This window comes from Centroberyx gerrardi, chromosome 8 (assembly GCF_048128805.1).
Source record: "Centroberyx gerrardi isolate f3 chromosome 8, fCenGer3.hap1.cur.20231027, whole genome shotgun sequence".
NCBI classification, from domain to species: domain Eukaryota; kingdom Metazoa; phylum Chordata; class Actinopteri; order Beryciformes; family Berycidae; genus Centroberyx; species Centroberyx gerrardi.
The window spans coordinates 21,573,293-21,590,567 of record NC_136004.1 but is presented as its reverse complement, the minus strand read 5'-3'; the positions used below and the strand labels follow the sequence as shown (position 1 = coordinate 21,590,567).

Here is a 17,275-nt window from a genome sequence, read left to right as displayed (position 1 = left end):
GTCGATGAGAACTCCCTATCTCCAACCACAGATCTATTTACCCCGACTCTATCTGCTTCAGCCGTAATGTATTATTGTAAATGAGGCCAGGGAAGGCACTTGCGGTTCAGTGAGAGAACAAGTGTGTGTGAGATCTAGCGCAGTATGTAAACCGTTTGACATCAGTGTTTGGGCTTTCTTTATGGGAACATCTGCAGCAGCTGCCCTATAAATTCCCAGTGTTGAGAAAACAGGAACAAAAAGTTCCATTTTTGTATGGCAGTGTACCATGGCGAGGAGCGGACTTAGTCCTGCCTCATCTGGAGCGCTGCGGCCAACGTTTAGAGAAAGTCAAATCGGGGATGGAGGACTGAGACAGTGTTACTCTGTGTTTATAAGTCTGTTCTGCATAGCAACAGATAACCTTGGAGTGAACGTATTGATGGCCATCATATCAGACCCAGAGGACAGACAAAAATATATCTTTTATTCCCCCTCAAACTATTGTTTTACTGTATTTCCACAGCCCACCCACTCTCTGTTCTCTGCAGGGTGTTTATTAAACAGCTTCTTCTCCTCTCTCCTTCTGTCAAGACTTCTTCTTCGTGTCATTTTCTTGACTGTTAAGCACAGATGATACAATGACTCTGTTGCGTTTCTTCTCCCAGGATGTGTCTTCAGTGTCTGCGCTCTGGCAATGTCTGTGTGTTTGAGGACAGATTGTTTGATGGATAAACATTTTTTACCCTGGCCTAGACAATAGCCAGAGCAATCCTTTTGAATTTTATATACTTCAGCTGTGTGGGTCCTCTGTCTTCACCTCTTCACCCATATAGAAAGGAAGCATTTAAAACATTCTTGTTAGTAGGTTGCCCTTATGCTTTTAAATAGATAAAATCACAGATAAGATTTAAAAAAAAAAGATAACATTTTGTTGGTGGTATGGAAGCGGTAAATGCCAAATTGTGCCCTGACGGCTTAACAATCCCTCAATTAGGGGTTGGCTGTCCCAATATCCATTGGCCAGGAGTCCTGCACATGCAGTGATACCTTACTGACCCCCAAACATACATGTTTTTTTTTAAACAGAACATGGTATAAATGGATATCTAAATCTGGTCATTTGCAATCCTATCTAAAATGTAGAAACAGTTTAGGTAAACCCTCAAAATGTCAATCATTGTTATGCTGTAATAAATAATTCTAATCAATTGATTGTGAACAGTTTTTATTTCATTTCATTTTCATTGTACAGGCTAGAAAAAAAAGGATTTTATAACGTCTGCGGCACTTTCCATAGATTTCTCAAAGAGTGATTTAAAAAATTAAAAACGTCGATAAGGATGCATACCTGTGCGGTTTTGCAAACAGCTTCTTACAAAGATTTGTAATTAGACAAGACATTTTCTAAATTTATTTTCAAAGGCGATCAAACATTTGGAAAGTGCCGGTCTCGTTGTGAAAATAGATAAACATCGTCCGAGCTAGGGTGGAGATGCTGGTCCTGCTGGGAGTCATTTTCGATAGATAAAGTTAGCTGAACATACGTGGACGTTAAAGTAGAAACAACTATTTTTTCCCAGCATGGCGTAACTAACATTAGCTCAGTTTTCTGTTCACGTTAGCAAATAAAAATAGTCGCTAATGTTGTGTCATCCTTTGTTGTAAGGTTAGCTAAGCTAATCAAGCTAGCAAGATAGAGCTAAGTTAGCTGGGTTTTCCTCCACAGCAAGAAGAGGAGAGAGCATACTTGCAATGCATCCCGATGGCTTCAACTTCTACAGCTGAAACAAATGGTTTGAAATGCGTTATTTTACTCCTAGTCTAGATAATCTATTGCTACCTTTCTGTCGGTCAGGGGCGTCAGTTCACTAAACTCTGATGTATGGCAAAGTCCCTGCATCTAATATCATTTGCCACAAAACTTCCTAACCCGTTTATGTCGATTAACGACAAGTGGTGTAGACTGATGACTGAAAAGATAGTGGTATTTGTTCAGTATGATTAAATATTGGGGAGTATTACACAGGACAAATTGGTCCTGAATGCACCCCTACTGTTATTTATTTATTTATTTTTTAGAAATGGCTTCCAAAAAGATTGCAATTTTTACTTGATCTTTGCTCTCCGTTATAATAAAAACAAGATCAAATTTATCAATTGATTTAGGCTGACACTTTGCCATACCCCACTGATACCCATGCTGTCTGTATGCCTTTGCAGTATTGTCTTGGTTGAAAGTTATGTTGCATAGCACAGCGAACTAACTAAATACCACCGTTCACAGCATCATGGCACGAAGGTGACAGTTGCCTGGCTCCTAACCCGAGAGATGGCGCCCTGCGAGAAGCCACAATCCAGAGACTCATCTCCACCTCTCACAATAAAGATACCACAGCATCGGTGGTATTCACTGAACATAATGAAGATGATGCAGAGGAGGAGGAAGAGGCCATACCTGTCTCCAAACTCCTGAGACCAGGCTGGAAGCATTTCACCCAGGAGAAACCTCTGTTCCCCAGCAGCCTCACACACCCCGGGGGCTGTGTGCCCTTGGAGCTGTTGGTGGGTGGTGTTGGTGGGGAGAAAGTCCCATACACCATCAACAGATACCTGAGGGACTACCAGAGAGAAGGCATTAGGTTCATTTATCACAACTACATCCATTCCAGAGGCTCTATCCTGGGGGACGACATGGGCCTGGGGAAGACTGTACAGGTACAAAGTAGCCTAGCTGCAAAACTACTTTCTCTGCTATTTATAAAATGTCTTTAGTGTATTTATTCCTTCTTTGTCTCTCTCTGTCTCTCTCATCTTAGGTCATTGGCTTCCTTGCTGCTGTGTTGCACAAGACCGGCACATGGGAGGACACTGAGAACAACAGACCTCAGTTTCTACTGAGTCAAATGCCCTCCAAGCAGAGTAAACCCAACAAAGTAGGTATTGAAATATCCTGCTGACCTAAAGAAGGGCAAAGAATCAAGGCCTGCGGAACAAAAAAAAAGAAAGAAGAAGTTTTAATTGCACATACAGTGTCTGCCCTTTTTTCTTTTTTTTTTTAATCATAAATCCAATTTGTTAATAATTAGACAACTAAGTGCCGCCCCTTCCTGCTCTTAGTAATGCTGCTTTTTTTTTCTTTTTTTTTTAATATTTTAGGCATTTAGCAGGTGCTTTCATCCAGACAGACTTGCAATAAATGCACCAGTAAAATAAGGTTATTAATATCAATATTGATGTATCATCAATATCATGCGGGTATCTCTGTGATCCGGCCCAGGTATTCCTCATTGTGGCCCCGCTGTCATTGCTTTATAACTGGAAGGACGAGCTGGACACCTGGGGTCACTTCCAGTGTGTGGTGGTCCACGGGCTGAAGAAAGAGGAGGAGCTGGCTCGCATCAGGAAAGGACGCATCGAGATCGCCCTCACCACCTACGAGACTCTCCGCCTCTGTCTGGACCAGTTCAATAGGTAGGCCTTAGACACACACTAAATATACACCAGCAAAGAATACCATGAACAGCATATATGCTGTATGTATGCACATCGTTTTGTTATGCTCTTAATAAATCTGTTTCTGTTACTGTGTGATTTTATGGCACTCGTACACTCTTAACTTTCTAAATTGTTGTGTTGTGACTAAAAGATACCTCTACCCTCCCTGCAGCATAGACTGGTCTGCAGTGATTGTGGACGAGGCTCACAAGATAAAGAACCCAAACTCTCAGATCACCCAGGCCATGAAGGAGCTGAGATGTCAGGTCAGACTGGTTTATGTTCATGACTATTTATTATTTTTTTGGTATAGTATTGCCAGTATGTGATATTGTGTGGAGAAGTGAATCATTATTTTCTCTCACTTGTCCCTGAACAAGAAGTCCCGCACACTATCAACTCACTTGCAATCTTTTTATTTGATAGACTGTCATCAGGTTCAAAGGTTATGTCTTTCAAATAAACTGACTGCAAATGAACTTCTTGTTCAGTAGCCTCTATTGGATTGTTTTTCCTACACACCAGTCGCACGAAACTTCAGGTGTGCAAGAGCAATAAACAAGTAGATGCATTGCATAATTTGTGTCAACAAGAGGGATGGCATCCCTGCTCATTCCTGCTCAGATTGTTTATCACTGAGAAGAGCATAGTCTTAGTTTTTGTTGTCTGTCTGTCTGTCTAGCTAGATAGCTATCTAACTATGTGTATAAGCTGCTAATAAATATTCTAGCTGGGTATTTTGTTGCTGCTTTTCATGGTAGCTTTCACCCATATTTTTTAGGTTTGCACTGTATCTTTTTTGTTTTCTCTGTTAGGTCAGAATTGGCCTCACTGGCACCATCTTACAGAACAACCTTGATGAGCTCTGGTGTGTCATGGACTGGTAGGTTCACTTGACTTTTTCCATTGCAAGACTCTTTGAAAGTAGATATGTCAACCAGATATTTATAAGCACATTTTAAAGATGTCAGTTACCGCTTGAGAAAATCTGTCACATTTAACCTGCAACTTTTTGTCAGTATTTCCTTGTTTGTGAAACATTATTTCTCTTATTCTATTCAGGGCCATACCCGGTTGTCTTGGTAGCTTAGGACATTTCAAGAACAAGTTTTCAGATCCGATTGAGCAAGGACAGAGACACAGTGCAACCAAGCGTGCCCTAGCTATGGGGAGGAAGACTGTCAGAGCCCTGGCGAGGAAGATTTCCCCCTGGTTCCTCAGAAGGACCAAAGCTCTCATCAGAGAACAGCTACCTAAGAAGAATGACAGGGTAGGTTGGGTTGAGTCGACATGGAGTTCATCATTTGTATGGCTTTAGATTCTCCGTAAAACCGCCATTCACCAACAACTTATACGAATATTATATGATGATAATATTCAAGTGGAGGTTTCTAACTAGAATCCCTGAAAGCATTACCCAGAGAAATGTTGTGTTTTTTCCAAGGTGGTGTATTGCTCTATGACAGACTTCCAGCAGACGGTGTATCAGACGGTGGTGGACAGTGAAGATGTGACGTTACTGCTGCGCTCTTCAGAGAAATGTGACTGTCAAAGCGGACGTACCCGCAGGAGCTGCTGCTATAAGGTCAGTTCACTCCTTGGTTACCACTGTGTGCTTTTGAATACTGAGTTGTGCTTTTGGGTGAAACTTGACTGTAAGTGTTGATATGTTTGTTACAAAGTTGGGGCGTGTAAGTGTAAACCCTCTGTTAATTATCCCCCAATACTTTATCAGGTTTGTGGGATATGTGTGTTTTTATTTTGCAATTATTTTGCACTTTAAGTGTCTAAGTCATGTACTTTTCCATTGTATTTTTTATACATGTACTACAATGATAGGAGTGATGAAAGTTAAAGTAATGAAAGTTGCTCCTCCATTTCTTCTATTGCAGACAAACTCTGAGGGTGTGGAAATAAAGGAGCTGTACTTTACTTACTTGGCCATATTGAGGAAGGTTGCCAACCATGTAGCATTGCTGCAGTCCACTGCAGGCACCAGCAAAAAACAGGTAGAAGCATATTTTCCTGCAACTGCTTTAGTATAACAGTTTCTAACAGTTCTCTCATGAACAATTCAGTAATTCCAGACTATGTGTACACTTCATCTTCCAGTGAGGGTTCAGATTCACTAACATCACTCACCATTTACTACTTCCAGAAAAAGTATGTCAGTGCCATTTGTGAGAAGGTATTCCAAAAGTTTCCAGAGTTTGTGCAGAGATGCAAACAAGAAGCGTTTGAAGCCATGTCAGACCCAGTGTACAGTGGGAAAATGAAGGTACGTCACAGGAACAAAGGCGCAGTCACTTGCTCAGTACAAGCGGCTACAATTTGAGCTAACATCTCTCTCTCTCTTTCCTTCAGGTTATGCAGAAGCTGCTGAAATATTACATGCAGAGGAGAGATAAAGTGCTTCTTTTTTCTCTCTCGACTAAGGTAAGAGGAGTGCGCGTGTGTGCTTTGTGTATATTCAAATCTGAATTTGTGTGTCTGTGAGTGCGCACGTGTGTGATTGCCGAGATGTATGTTGTGTGAGAGTTGGATGAGTAGCAGGGTGAGATGTTTTCCCGTAGGAAAATGTTTCGATGCTTGCGATGATGTCATCTAACAGGGATTTTAGATGGTGTCAGAGTTGGAGTGCTCTCTCTGGTTTCAGAGCTTTACTCCCATTCACATCCATTCACCTCCTCACCACAGCAACAGGCTTGAACACACAGTCTTAATTGCTGCTGCTGTTAGAGCAGATGACTTGTTTACAGAAAAAATAGTAGCAGGAGACATGGTTTTCTCATGACATAGATTAATAGGTAAGCCTTGGGGTTTTATAAGTAAGAGCGATTAGAGTTTTTAAGATAATTGACTGCAGTGCAAAGTCTAATGGTTGTTGTCACCTGAGACAGTATGATAACATTTCCTGGCTTCTGGCTGTTATGAGGTCATCTTTTCAGGCCTTTCAGGCTTTTGGTTTTTTTTTGGGAAATCATAGAACCCATATTGTCTTGATTGTGCAAGGCTCAATATTACCTTATAGTATATCTGTAAATAAATATACAAGGTTAAAGAATATATTGTTAATGTTTTTTGTTAGATTTGTTGGTCCAGCTTCTCCATGTTATGTCTCACACAAACCCTTTCAACGTTAATGATGAATACATTCACACCATAGAATTAGAGTGGAGTCAGATTGTATGGATGCGTATACAATGGATTGGTGTGTTTTGAACCTTTCAGCTTTTAGACGTGCTGGAGAGCTACTGTATGGCAGAGGGCCTGGACTACAGCAGGTTGGACGGTACCACTAAATCCAAAGAGAGAGTCAAGATTGTCAAAGAGTTCAACAGCTGCCCTCACACTAACCTCTGCCTGGTTTCCACCATGTAAGTCTACCCCACAACAACCACCAGCAGTATTTTGTAAAATATACCAAGATTGTGATTTCTTGTTTCCTGTATTTTGCATTTGCAATTACATTTTAGGCATTTAGCTGATGCTCTTATCCAGAGTGACTTATTGTCTTTCCAAATTGGTGTGGTCCAAAGCCACACCAATTTGGGCTGTGTGGGATTTAGAAAATATTTGGTACCATGTCTGCTACAATTGCTTCTACTTCAACTGTTTTTTGTGTAAGGTCTTATGCTGAAGAAAGTGTTGAATCTGCTGATCACTGACTCTTTGTTCTCTCAGGGCGGGTGGTCTTGGCCTTAACTTTGTAGGCGCCAATGTGGTAGTACTGTTTGACCCCACCTGGAACCCAGCCAATGACCTGCAGGCTATTGATCGGTAGGTATTTGGCCACTTCTCGGCAGACTTTCCAGAGTTTTTTTATGTACAGTTTCAGCCACTGAAGTTGCTCTATTTTGTTGTATCTTACCTCAACCTTCTTCAAGAAGCACCATAGAAACCAGTATAGCCAGCCTAATAATATGCTGATTGATGCCATGTATGATACCAAAATGTATATATTTGCCTCTTGTACTATTGGCATGCATGATGCCTGTGTGTGTGTGTGCAACTTTGTGTCTCCCCAGGGCGTATCGTATTGGCCAGTGCAGGGATGTGACTGTTCTCAGGCTGATCTCACTTGGGACAGTGGAGGAGGTCATCTACCTCAGACAAGTTTACAAACAGGTACTGAACTATTATAACCATGGAATTACAATGCGTAAAGAGGGCATTTCCTGGGTTGCTGAAGTAATCTTCAGTACACTTAAGATGGCTGCCGCAGAATACATCTCTATGGGGACAGTGGAGGAGGAGTTATCTACCTTAGCAAGGTCTGCAAACAGTCGCTTGATCAATATAACAATGCCCATAGTTACAGATTAAAGTACATCATAACACAATTTTTACAACATAATACAATGCACAATAAATGATGAGCACGAATCATATAATAACAGAAAAAAGCATTTGCTCACTGGAGCTTCAAAATAGTCAATAGTCAATCTGTTGAATAGTCAATCTGTTGAATCCAGAGGATCCCTGAGTCCTTCAGTAATTAAACAAGTGAGTGGTGGTTATGTTTTTCTTTTTGTAAATTGAGTACTGCAACATTATATTGAGTCCTAAATCTTGTACAATTTATGGCTTTTGGAAACACCTATTTCAGGCATCTTGGGCTAACTGCACATGCTAGTATTTGACCAACTTTAACACCATCAAATGCATGAGAATGGGGTAATCTTATTTTTAATTTTGGTCTAAAATTTGAGTGCAGTGCTCTGTGTTTATATCTTTATAACTATTTACTGTACCTTCTTTCTTCCCATCTTCCAGCAATTGCAGTGTTCGGTGATGGGCAGGGAGAGCGCCCGGCGGTACTTTGAGGCAGTGCAGGGGCCTGATGGCCATAGGGGGGAGCTGTTTGGGATCAAGAACCTCTTCAGGCTGCAGACCCAAGGGACCTGCCTCACCCGCAAGATACTAGAGGTCAGATAACCTACTGCAGTTTTTGTGATTGATGGTGTCATACTGTTATCTTGCTTTCAGCGTCTTCGATCAATATGGTATAGCATTACTATAGAGCCGCTCTCACTTCACTGCACCGGCCTGATCATCGCTCCGCCCCTCTGGCTCCCCAGTGATGCAATGACTTTCCCACTCCAGTCAGAACAGCAGAGTCACTTCCCATATCCCGTCGTAACCTGAAAACTCATCTTTTCAAGTACCTCAAGTCGCCCTCTTCCCTCTGAATGATATCCCCTTTCACTGTCCTTGCTCTCTGAAAAACACATATCTCTCTCCTTTGCTTTTATTTAATTTATTTTCTTTGCAATTCACTATTACATGGTCATTCTACGGTCACAGGAATATTGTAAACACACTGAGGCCGTGACCTTTGCACTCCTTATTTTTGGTTTGATATAGGAATTGAAGTTTATTGTACTCATTGTAATTCAATCTGGATAAGAGCATCAGCTAAATGCCTAAAATGTAAATATATAGTGAAAGTGAAGGATAACCGAGTCTGTTGTTGATGATATGGTTGATGATGGCTGTTTGGATGGATGTTGTACTCTGAGATGTTTTTGTTTGGATGAATATGAATGTGTTCTTCCTCACAGCGAGAGGGGCAAGTGGAGGCCGGCGTAATGACAACCAGCACACACACAGGCGAAGAGAAGGAGGAGGAGAGGAAGAGAGTTAGCGTGAGTAACTCTGACGTTCTCAGGGACCCAGAACACGGGGCACTCATCTTTCCCATCCCTCACTCCCTCTCCTTTCCCATCCCTCACTCCCTCTCCTTTCCCAGGCCGCTCACTCATCCCTCCATTCCCACGTGAAAGAGGGGATACCTCACACGGGGGCCTTTCCTGTCTGTCAGTCAACCAACCCACACAACCTCATTTCACTTTTTCTGTCTAATCCCTGCATTTTCTGCCTACTGCTTCTGCCGTTCTTCTGTCTCTGTATACTCTTCCTACTCTCTCGCTCTTCTCTCTCTCGCCTGGATATGAAGAGTTTTATTCCAAAATGAGATGTCCAACATTTGGGGGGAAACAGTGGCTCCTACCCTGACAAAATTGCACAAAATGATAAAATGATAACACTTTTACACTCTGGATTCTCAAGGATATCTCTAAAATCTCTGGATTTTAGAGATATTAAAGGATGAGCTTCAGGTAATTTTTTTGGAATAGAACTTGTCACATCCTTCCTGCTCTCGCTTTACTCTTTCTCTCTCCCTCTTGGTCTTTCTCTCTCTCTTGGTTGGTTTCTCTCTCTGTCTCTCTCTCTCTCTCTCTCTCTCTCTCTCCCTGTCTTTGTCTCTGTGATGCCGTGTCAAACAGCTGGATATAATTACCCAGTGTCCTAATGGAGGGAGCAGACCACACTGAAGTCTATCTTTCTCTTTTCGGCTATTTATTTACACAGTGATGCCCCTTATCATCCAGTGACAGTTCCCAGCCAAGGCTCTGCTCTGCAGCACACTGTCCTTTTTACGGGCCTGCCTCACCACTGAGGCCATTCAGAGCCTTACAAAAATACAGTATACACTAGAGTGCTGTAACACACACACAAAGAGGCATGTACAGACTTGAAGACACACAAGCGTGCAAGCACGGACACACACGCACTACAGAATTAGGGAAGAGTCATCTGGTTGGCAAATTTCGTGAGATTTGTATCACTGTTGGTGGTCGCTCCCATAAAGGCCCATTCACATGACTCCAGGAAATGTTATGACCCTCACAGTGTGCAGTATTGTTTTGTTCATATTACATCATGGTGGAGGGCATGTGTCATGTTGATGTTTATTATGATTTATTGTTACAGGCATCTGTCTGGCATTATACGATGAATAGTCAGACGGATTGGTCAACTGAATGAATGCATGAACAAAGGAACAAGAACAGGAAGATTTGTAGCTTTCTGGCACAATCTCTCGCCTTAGTATTCTTATCTTATTATATTCGTATATTATTTTTTTCTCTTGCTCTTTTAGACAACTACCTTCCATGCCAATCTCTTTGTTTCTACTATTCTGTTGAAGGAACTTGGAGATGCTCCACCTGCAAATGCCTCTAAACTGACTGACGAAGCAGCCAAGGAGAACAGAGATGCATCAAAGATCCCCAGAGGGGTGCTGGACTTCAGCAGTGGGAGTGAAGATGATGAGGAGGAACAGGGGGCTAAGAGGAAGGCCTCAGACCCCAGTGCGGTGGTTGGCACCGGGGGTGGGAATGCCTCCACCGCTCCTGGTCGAATGAGTCTCCTCCAGCACGGTTTCTCCAGGCTGCTCCAGAGGGTTGGAGTGAAACCAGGGTCAGGAGACGGGGACAGTTGTCAGAGTGAGGGAGATTCTGTGGAAGAAAGCGCCTCCGAGGAGAACGGGGAGGATCCAGGGAACTCGGGGAAGAAGGAGGGCATGTCCTCTGGGGTCTGCAAGAGCACTAGTAGACCAGATAATGGGGCAGTCCGTGACCCTAAATCGAGAACAAAAAACGTCTCCAGTGGTTCAAAGAGAGAAGATGGGGGGAATAAGAACGGAGGAAGACAGGAGGGGGTTCCTCTGTTGGAAGAGAGTGATGTCAGTGGGAGAGAGAAGCCTGGCCTGAAAGGATGGACAAAGAGGAAAATGAAAGTGGATGACGAAAGTGATGAAGACTCAGGGTCAGACAAAGAGAAACATAACAAGGCCACAACTACAGTTCCCAGAGTGCACCACTTTGAGGGTTACTCTGATGAATCTGAGGACTTGGACATAGAGGCAATGACTCGGCCCAGGATGGACGCTTCAAATTCACGAGGGAGAGGGAGGCTTGGCGGCAACAGAAAGAGGCAGAGTATAAGGAACCAGGCCAGGTCCAAATACGCTGATGACATAGAGACATTCACCTCTTCAGATGAAGAACACACTCCTGTTAAGAGAGGGAGATCTAGAGGACTCCACTCCACTACTCCACAGACAGAAAGATCCAGAGTTGGCTTGCCGAGAGGTGAGCAAAGAGAATGGCCAGACAGGCATGAAGTAGCTGTAACAACAGACAGAACAGGGACAGAGAGACGACAGGAGAAGCCTAAAGCTGTTTCATTCACAGGGCTGAAAACTCAGACGTCCCCAACATCCAAAGGAATGGGTGGAACCATTGACAGCGTGCTAGGTCAGATTTTATGCCTATTTGCCTTTTTCACCTTCATATATGCCATAAGTGTTATTAAACTTTATCTCAGCATTTAAACGATTCTTGCTTGTGTTGTATTAAAATCTCATGTGTACGTCGCTTTGGATAAAAGCGTCTGCCAAATGAGAAATTGTACTGTAATTGCATTTATGATGTATATGTGTGTTTTAAAGGTGGCGTACAGGAGGTGGTGTATACCCACTCTAACCAGCGTGTGGTGGGCGGGAGCAAGGCAGAAGAGCGAATCAGTAGAGCCGCTCTGCGAGACGTGTTTGAACGCAAGATGTATTCTCAGATCCCAGCCAATCATCTTTTAGGCACCCAGGAGGTACATAACCCCTTACTGTTGATCTAGTACAGTGTTTCTTAAACTATGGCTGGAGATCTGAAATGGGCCAACACATGGCAAGAGTACTGATATGGTTGTATTTGCCTCAGTCCAAATCCAGGCTGTACACCTGTATTGATCGCAAAGTTAAACACTAACCGGGTCGCAGATCTCTCCATAAATATCTTTCAGTTTGTGTTGAGTTTTTTGCAGCAATGGTACTGTAGTTTCTTTAATCAATAAGCCATGAGAGGCCATGCTTTACAGTGATTTTAGAACAGCTAAGAGGTGTTGTTAGGCACAGTGTGTAGCAGAAATAGCATAAAAGCATGGCCTTGAGTGGCTTATTGCTTTTATAAAATGGCAATAGCACACCATTGTAATTAAAAGAACACATGTTCAATGAATCTTTTATTTTAATCAATACTGCTTAAATAACAAGAATTAATAATTAATCAATTTCCTTCTCCCAAGCAATATAGTTCTTGAACAGCAACTAAACAAAGTTGTTGCTCATTAATATTTAAATAAACTGTGGTCACAAGTTTGTGTTTATCAGGTGCAGAATGTGACTGCCGATGAGAACATAGGACGAGAACTGTCAGTTTTCTGAATTTGCATTTTGAATTGATTGGATTGAAAGTGAATCCACCCTGACCCTGATTATGTTTGCTTGATTGTACCAGAGCCTGTCTGAGAGCCCTCCAGACAGCCCGCCCCACCCTGCTACTGTCAGGTTGGAGAGGCCCAGGGTGGACCACCCAGTCACCTTCACTACCAAGACCGTCCACCACACCAAACACACCACCTTCATCATTGGAGAGACTCCCCAGGCCGTATGCAGGTACTGAGAGAAGCTCAAACAAGCGGAGAGGAAGAGAGAATGCAGTGGTGGAAGAGAGGAGGTGATGGATTACCAATGAGAGGGCATAGGGAGGGTAAATGGAAAAGAAAAGGAGCAGAGAAGGGTAGGAGATGGGGTCGCAGAGAGGACTGCAGATAAGGGAGCATAGAACAGAAGAGGAGGAAGGAAGACAAGGTTTGGATGAGAGTAAGTGCAGGAAGAATAAAGCAGGCAAGAGGAGGAAAGGAGGAAAAGGGAGGGAAAGGAGGGCAGTAGAGGGGAGGGAAGAGGAGAAGAATTCCTGGCAGTGTAGGGAAATAGGCCAAACTCACCGCAGTTATGGTGTTGAGCGCCCCCACCTGGTCTGCAGGGATTGCTTGTGTGTGTGTGTGTGTGTGTGTGTGTTGTGTGTTTAGACAGAGAGACCACCTCTGAGCTCTCCCTTCCACCTATTTCCCAGCATCATGCCAAAGATTACCCAGTTGTATTCAGGCCCAACAGTGCAGGAGTTTTCCCCTCCACGACCACAGCCCTCCTGAGACTACCCAAAAATGATCGCCTAAGGACTTCCAAACCCACACGCATGTACACACACGTCCTAGCACGCATACACACATACGCGCTCGACCATACACCCACACACGCAAACACACATTACTTAAATACACACCTCTGTCCCATTGCACCCCCCTACACACACACAAACACACACACACACACACACACATACAGACATGCACACAGACACCTCTGTGGCTCCAATCTCATTCCCCAGGGGAAGACTGTATCTTTGCCCAGAGGCTCACCAGGGAGTGAAAACACACACTAGTTATATTGATATCCCCCTCAATTAACCTTGCTGTTAAATGATTTAAATCCGCATGCAAGTCGGTTTTTACTGCCGTTGCTTTTATTTATTGTTTTTCCAATGAAAGCCACAAATGGTAGCAACACCTCATAATGCTGCTGTACCACCAGTGGCTTTGAAGTATTTCTGTCCCAGAGTCTGGTTAGACCAAAGTTTTAATGACTGGCTTGGAGCTGGGGAAAGAGACCTCATACTGTATGGCTGCCGGGATATGAGCCTGAATATGTGGGGAACTATTCATCTGAGGCTAAGCCTGATGGAACCACAGAATATGTGATTAATGGTATAGGCCTGCAGATACTGTATTGTTGCTGTTTCAAGACAGCCTTTTTCCTGTCATTTAAAGTAGCTTATGTTCACATGTGCCAAATTCCATCCTTATATTAACTAGTGTTTCACAGGATTTTAGAAGGTGATTTGGGTTCTGAAAAGACTGTTCAAGCTCTTGTACAGTACCTGACATGACACCTGACATTTGTTTGCGTTGACGTGCGTGTGTCTCATTTGTGTCTTGTGTGTGCTTGTATGTAGGCAGCAGCTGGAGGAGATGGCAGCAAAGTTCAAATTATCCTCAGTCCATCAGTTTGCAGAGGAGGTTCTGAGAAGCAGCTCAGCCCAGAGACTGGCCTGGCTACGACAGTATTACACCTCACTGAGCCACCCCGAACTGGCCAACACAGTCACAAACAACTTCCCACAACCTGATTCAGCCCAGCCTCGGCCCGACAGGACTACACATACCCCCTCCCCTTCAGCTGCCACCTCCTCATCCTCTTCCCCGTCCGCCAAAAGAATGCCTCTGAAAGCTGCTGCAGAATCTCGCACAGAGGCTAGAAAGAATGTTCCAGAACCCCAGAAAAAGCCTAGACACCCACAAAAGAATGTTCCAGAACGCCAAAAAAAGCCTAGAACACCGCAAACAAATGTTCCGGAACCCGAGAAAAAGCCTAGAACCCCGCAAACTAATGTTGCAGGGCCCCGGAATAAGCCTAGAATCCCGCAAAAGAATGTTCCAGAACCCCAGGAAAAGCCTAGAATCCCACAAAAGAATGTTCTAGAGCTCCTGAGTGATGTTCCAAGCCCTGAGTCAGAGGAGCAGGAGGAGACGGTCTGCAATGCCAGAGGACACAAGAGGACAAAGAGGGCTAGTGTTTCCAGTTCTGGAGCCTTCGGAGCTGGTGGTGGTCTTGGCTCGCCTCAGGCCAGCAGCAGTGGTCTGGGGCCTGGGGAGGCTGCTGCTTTCCTGGACCACAGAGACAGAGATACCCCTTCTTCTCCGGATCTCAGCCATGGCTGGTCCACCGCGCCATCCAAACCCACAGCGCAGGGAAGGGAGCGAGAGCTGAAACCCTCTTCCAGGACCAGTGAAGCTGTTAAAGGACAGAGAGAAAATCCTCAGCCCCCGTCTCCTCGCGAACAGGCCCCGTCCACCTCCAGTCGTCGTTCCCTCCTCACAGATTTGATAGGAGACACCTCCATCCTGGACGACTTGTTAAGACCCAAACCCAGGGGTGCACAGCAGAGGGGGTCCCCAAAAACACCCCCTACACCCGCCTTAGTATCACCCAGCTCAAGTCTCACCACAGCTTCTCCATCTAGAATTGCTCTCACTACTGATTCTGGTGCTACAGGCCTCATACACTCCCTGTCCTCGCACACACCTACACACCTGGTCACTCCACCCCGTCAGACTTCAAGGGGTAGCCGCAAAGACTTCTGGGACATCCTAAACGAGGGGAATGAGGAGAGTATCAACAGGTTAACAGACCTGTCGGAAGTGGAGAGGGTTTGCGTGAACACTAACTTCACAGCTAGGACTAGATCTGGAGAAGAGGAGAGAAAAAGCGTTGGACTCTGGAAGACTAACGAGAAGTTCCTGTGGAAGAAATAATACAGGAGAAACATAGAATGTATTAAGGTTGTAATTTTTTCTATGGTATGTTTTAGTTTTTCAATTAAGCTCTAAAGGGGAGATATGAAACTAAAAACAGCATTGAAACACTTTCAAATTAATATTTGAGGCAGGCTTTTAAGTTAAATGTCAGATTTTAGGGTTATATTTTTATATTTATTTAATCTTTTTAAATGTCCTTTTTATTCTTAATCTGCCAAGGTGAAAATGGTCAAAGTTCACTCAGTTAGAAAGTTAGAAAGTGCTACTTGAATAAGCAGGATATTAGTTGCTCTGAAATTTTAAACCTGTGCATACCTTTCTTAATTGAATTTTCAAATAAACCTGTTCATTGCTGTTTCTGTACATTTTTGATTTACTACACATAATCCCAGGAAAGAGGGTTGTAAATTTAGTTAAGAAAAAAAATTAAATGCGTGCGATTCTATATCGCAATTAGACACTAAAGAGTCACAAAAGCTGAAGCGGCCATATTGCAGCATATTTTCTGCAGCCTCCAACTAGCATCTTGTTATATGCGGCTATATTATGTGCCGCAGGCTGTAACGTGCGCAAAGTGGTGTTTTTGTTCAAGTAAATGTATTCGGGTTATACTTGGTGCGTGCATGTGTAATAAAAGTTCAGTGTTACTACTTAAACTCATATATCTGATATATTAAGTGGATCGTTTGACAGAGGAAACCCAACCTGCCGTCTGCATTAGCCATTACCATTATCGGATACTATGACCGCCACCCCAAGACTGTTGGTGGCCCTGTAGAGAGATCACTTAAAGCCCCTTAATAGCTGTCACCTCTCTGTCACTCTCGCTCTCTCTCCCCCTCCCTCCCTCCCTCTCCCCATGAGACAGTGTATAGTGGTGAGATGGTGGGGCTCCCCTGCACAGCGCTCCGCTCAGTAATCTGATAGTCTGTGGCTTGGCTTGGTTATGCTTCAAAACGCCCTCAGAGTGGAAGCTGCTGCGCCATTAGTGCAATAACAATAAGCAGTTGAAGACTTAGTGGGGATGGGGGGGAGTAGAATTCACACCCATCCATCCATCTATCCATCCCCACACACCGTCTCTTAGTCAGTCAACTGAAGTGCATCTCAAGTTCTGTCACGGTGATAAAATTGATATCTGGTCCACTCCCCTCTGTTCCCTGAAATATATCAAACTCATAACTCATGTGCAAACGAAGAATACACTTATTCTCTGTGTTTGTGCGTGTGTGTGCTGAACCCCACAGCTGTGTTTGACCTCTTTCAGCTGTTGCTCTGAGGTAAGCAGAACCCCGAAGAGAGCTGCTCTGTGCAAGTGTTGTGTTTACTTTAGCAGAAATGAGAAAGTGCTGATAGCTATCAATAAACAAGAAGAAGGGAATACGTGCCTCAACAGAACATGCGGTCTCGCAGTTCTGTGTGTGTGTGTGTGCGTGTAGTCCTTCTGGGAGGTAGACATCTGTCACACCTGTTCAAATCACAGACGAAGGAGAATAAAAAGCCCTTTCTCCCCCCCCCCCCCCCCCCCCCCCCCCTTCCCTCTCTGCCTCGCTCTTTCTGTCTCACCCACGCCTGAGATTTGCAGATCCCTATCTGACGTTTTGTAGTCATAGTCTGGTTCAAGTGAGATAGCGGAGAGGCTTTGCATTTTACTGACAATAGATAGGCCTACCAACTGACTGACAGTGATTTGAGCCCAGTGGAGACCAGCTAACATGCCTCAGTGACAAACAAAGCT

General features: G+C 43.9%; 1 protein-coding gene across 1 annotated transcript; it reads left to right on the top strand.

The window, feature by feature from the left end:
• The first annotated feature begins 1,670 nt into the window (after positions 1-1,670).
• ercc6l2 (excision repair cross-complementation group 6-like 2) lies at positions 1,671-16,149 on the top strand. The gene is made up of 20 exons (XM_078285318.1): positions 1,671-1,775; positions 2,267-2,697; positions 2,799-2,915; positions 3,260-3,453; positions 3,650-3,743; positions 4,293-4,360; positions 4,540-4,747; positions 4,922-5,062; positions 5,370-5,486; positions 5,636-5,755; positions 5,842-5,913; positions 6,709-6,854; positions 7,162-7,257; positions 7,506-7,605; positions 8,254-8,406; positions 9,042-9,125; positions 10,472-11,582; positions 11,777-11,931; positions 12,618-12,775; positions 14,175-16,149. Exons 1-20 carry the CDS (start codon positions 1,745-1,747, stop codon positions 15,532-15,534), a joined length of 4,956 nt encoding a protein of 1,651 aa, XP_078141444.1. The 5' UTR covers positions 1,671-1,744; the 3' UTR covers positions 15,535-16,149.
• The last annotated feature ends 1,126 nt before the right edge of the window (positions 16,150-17,275 follow it).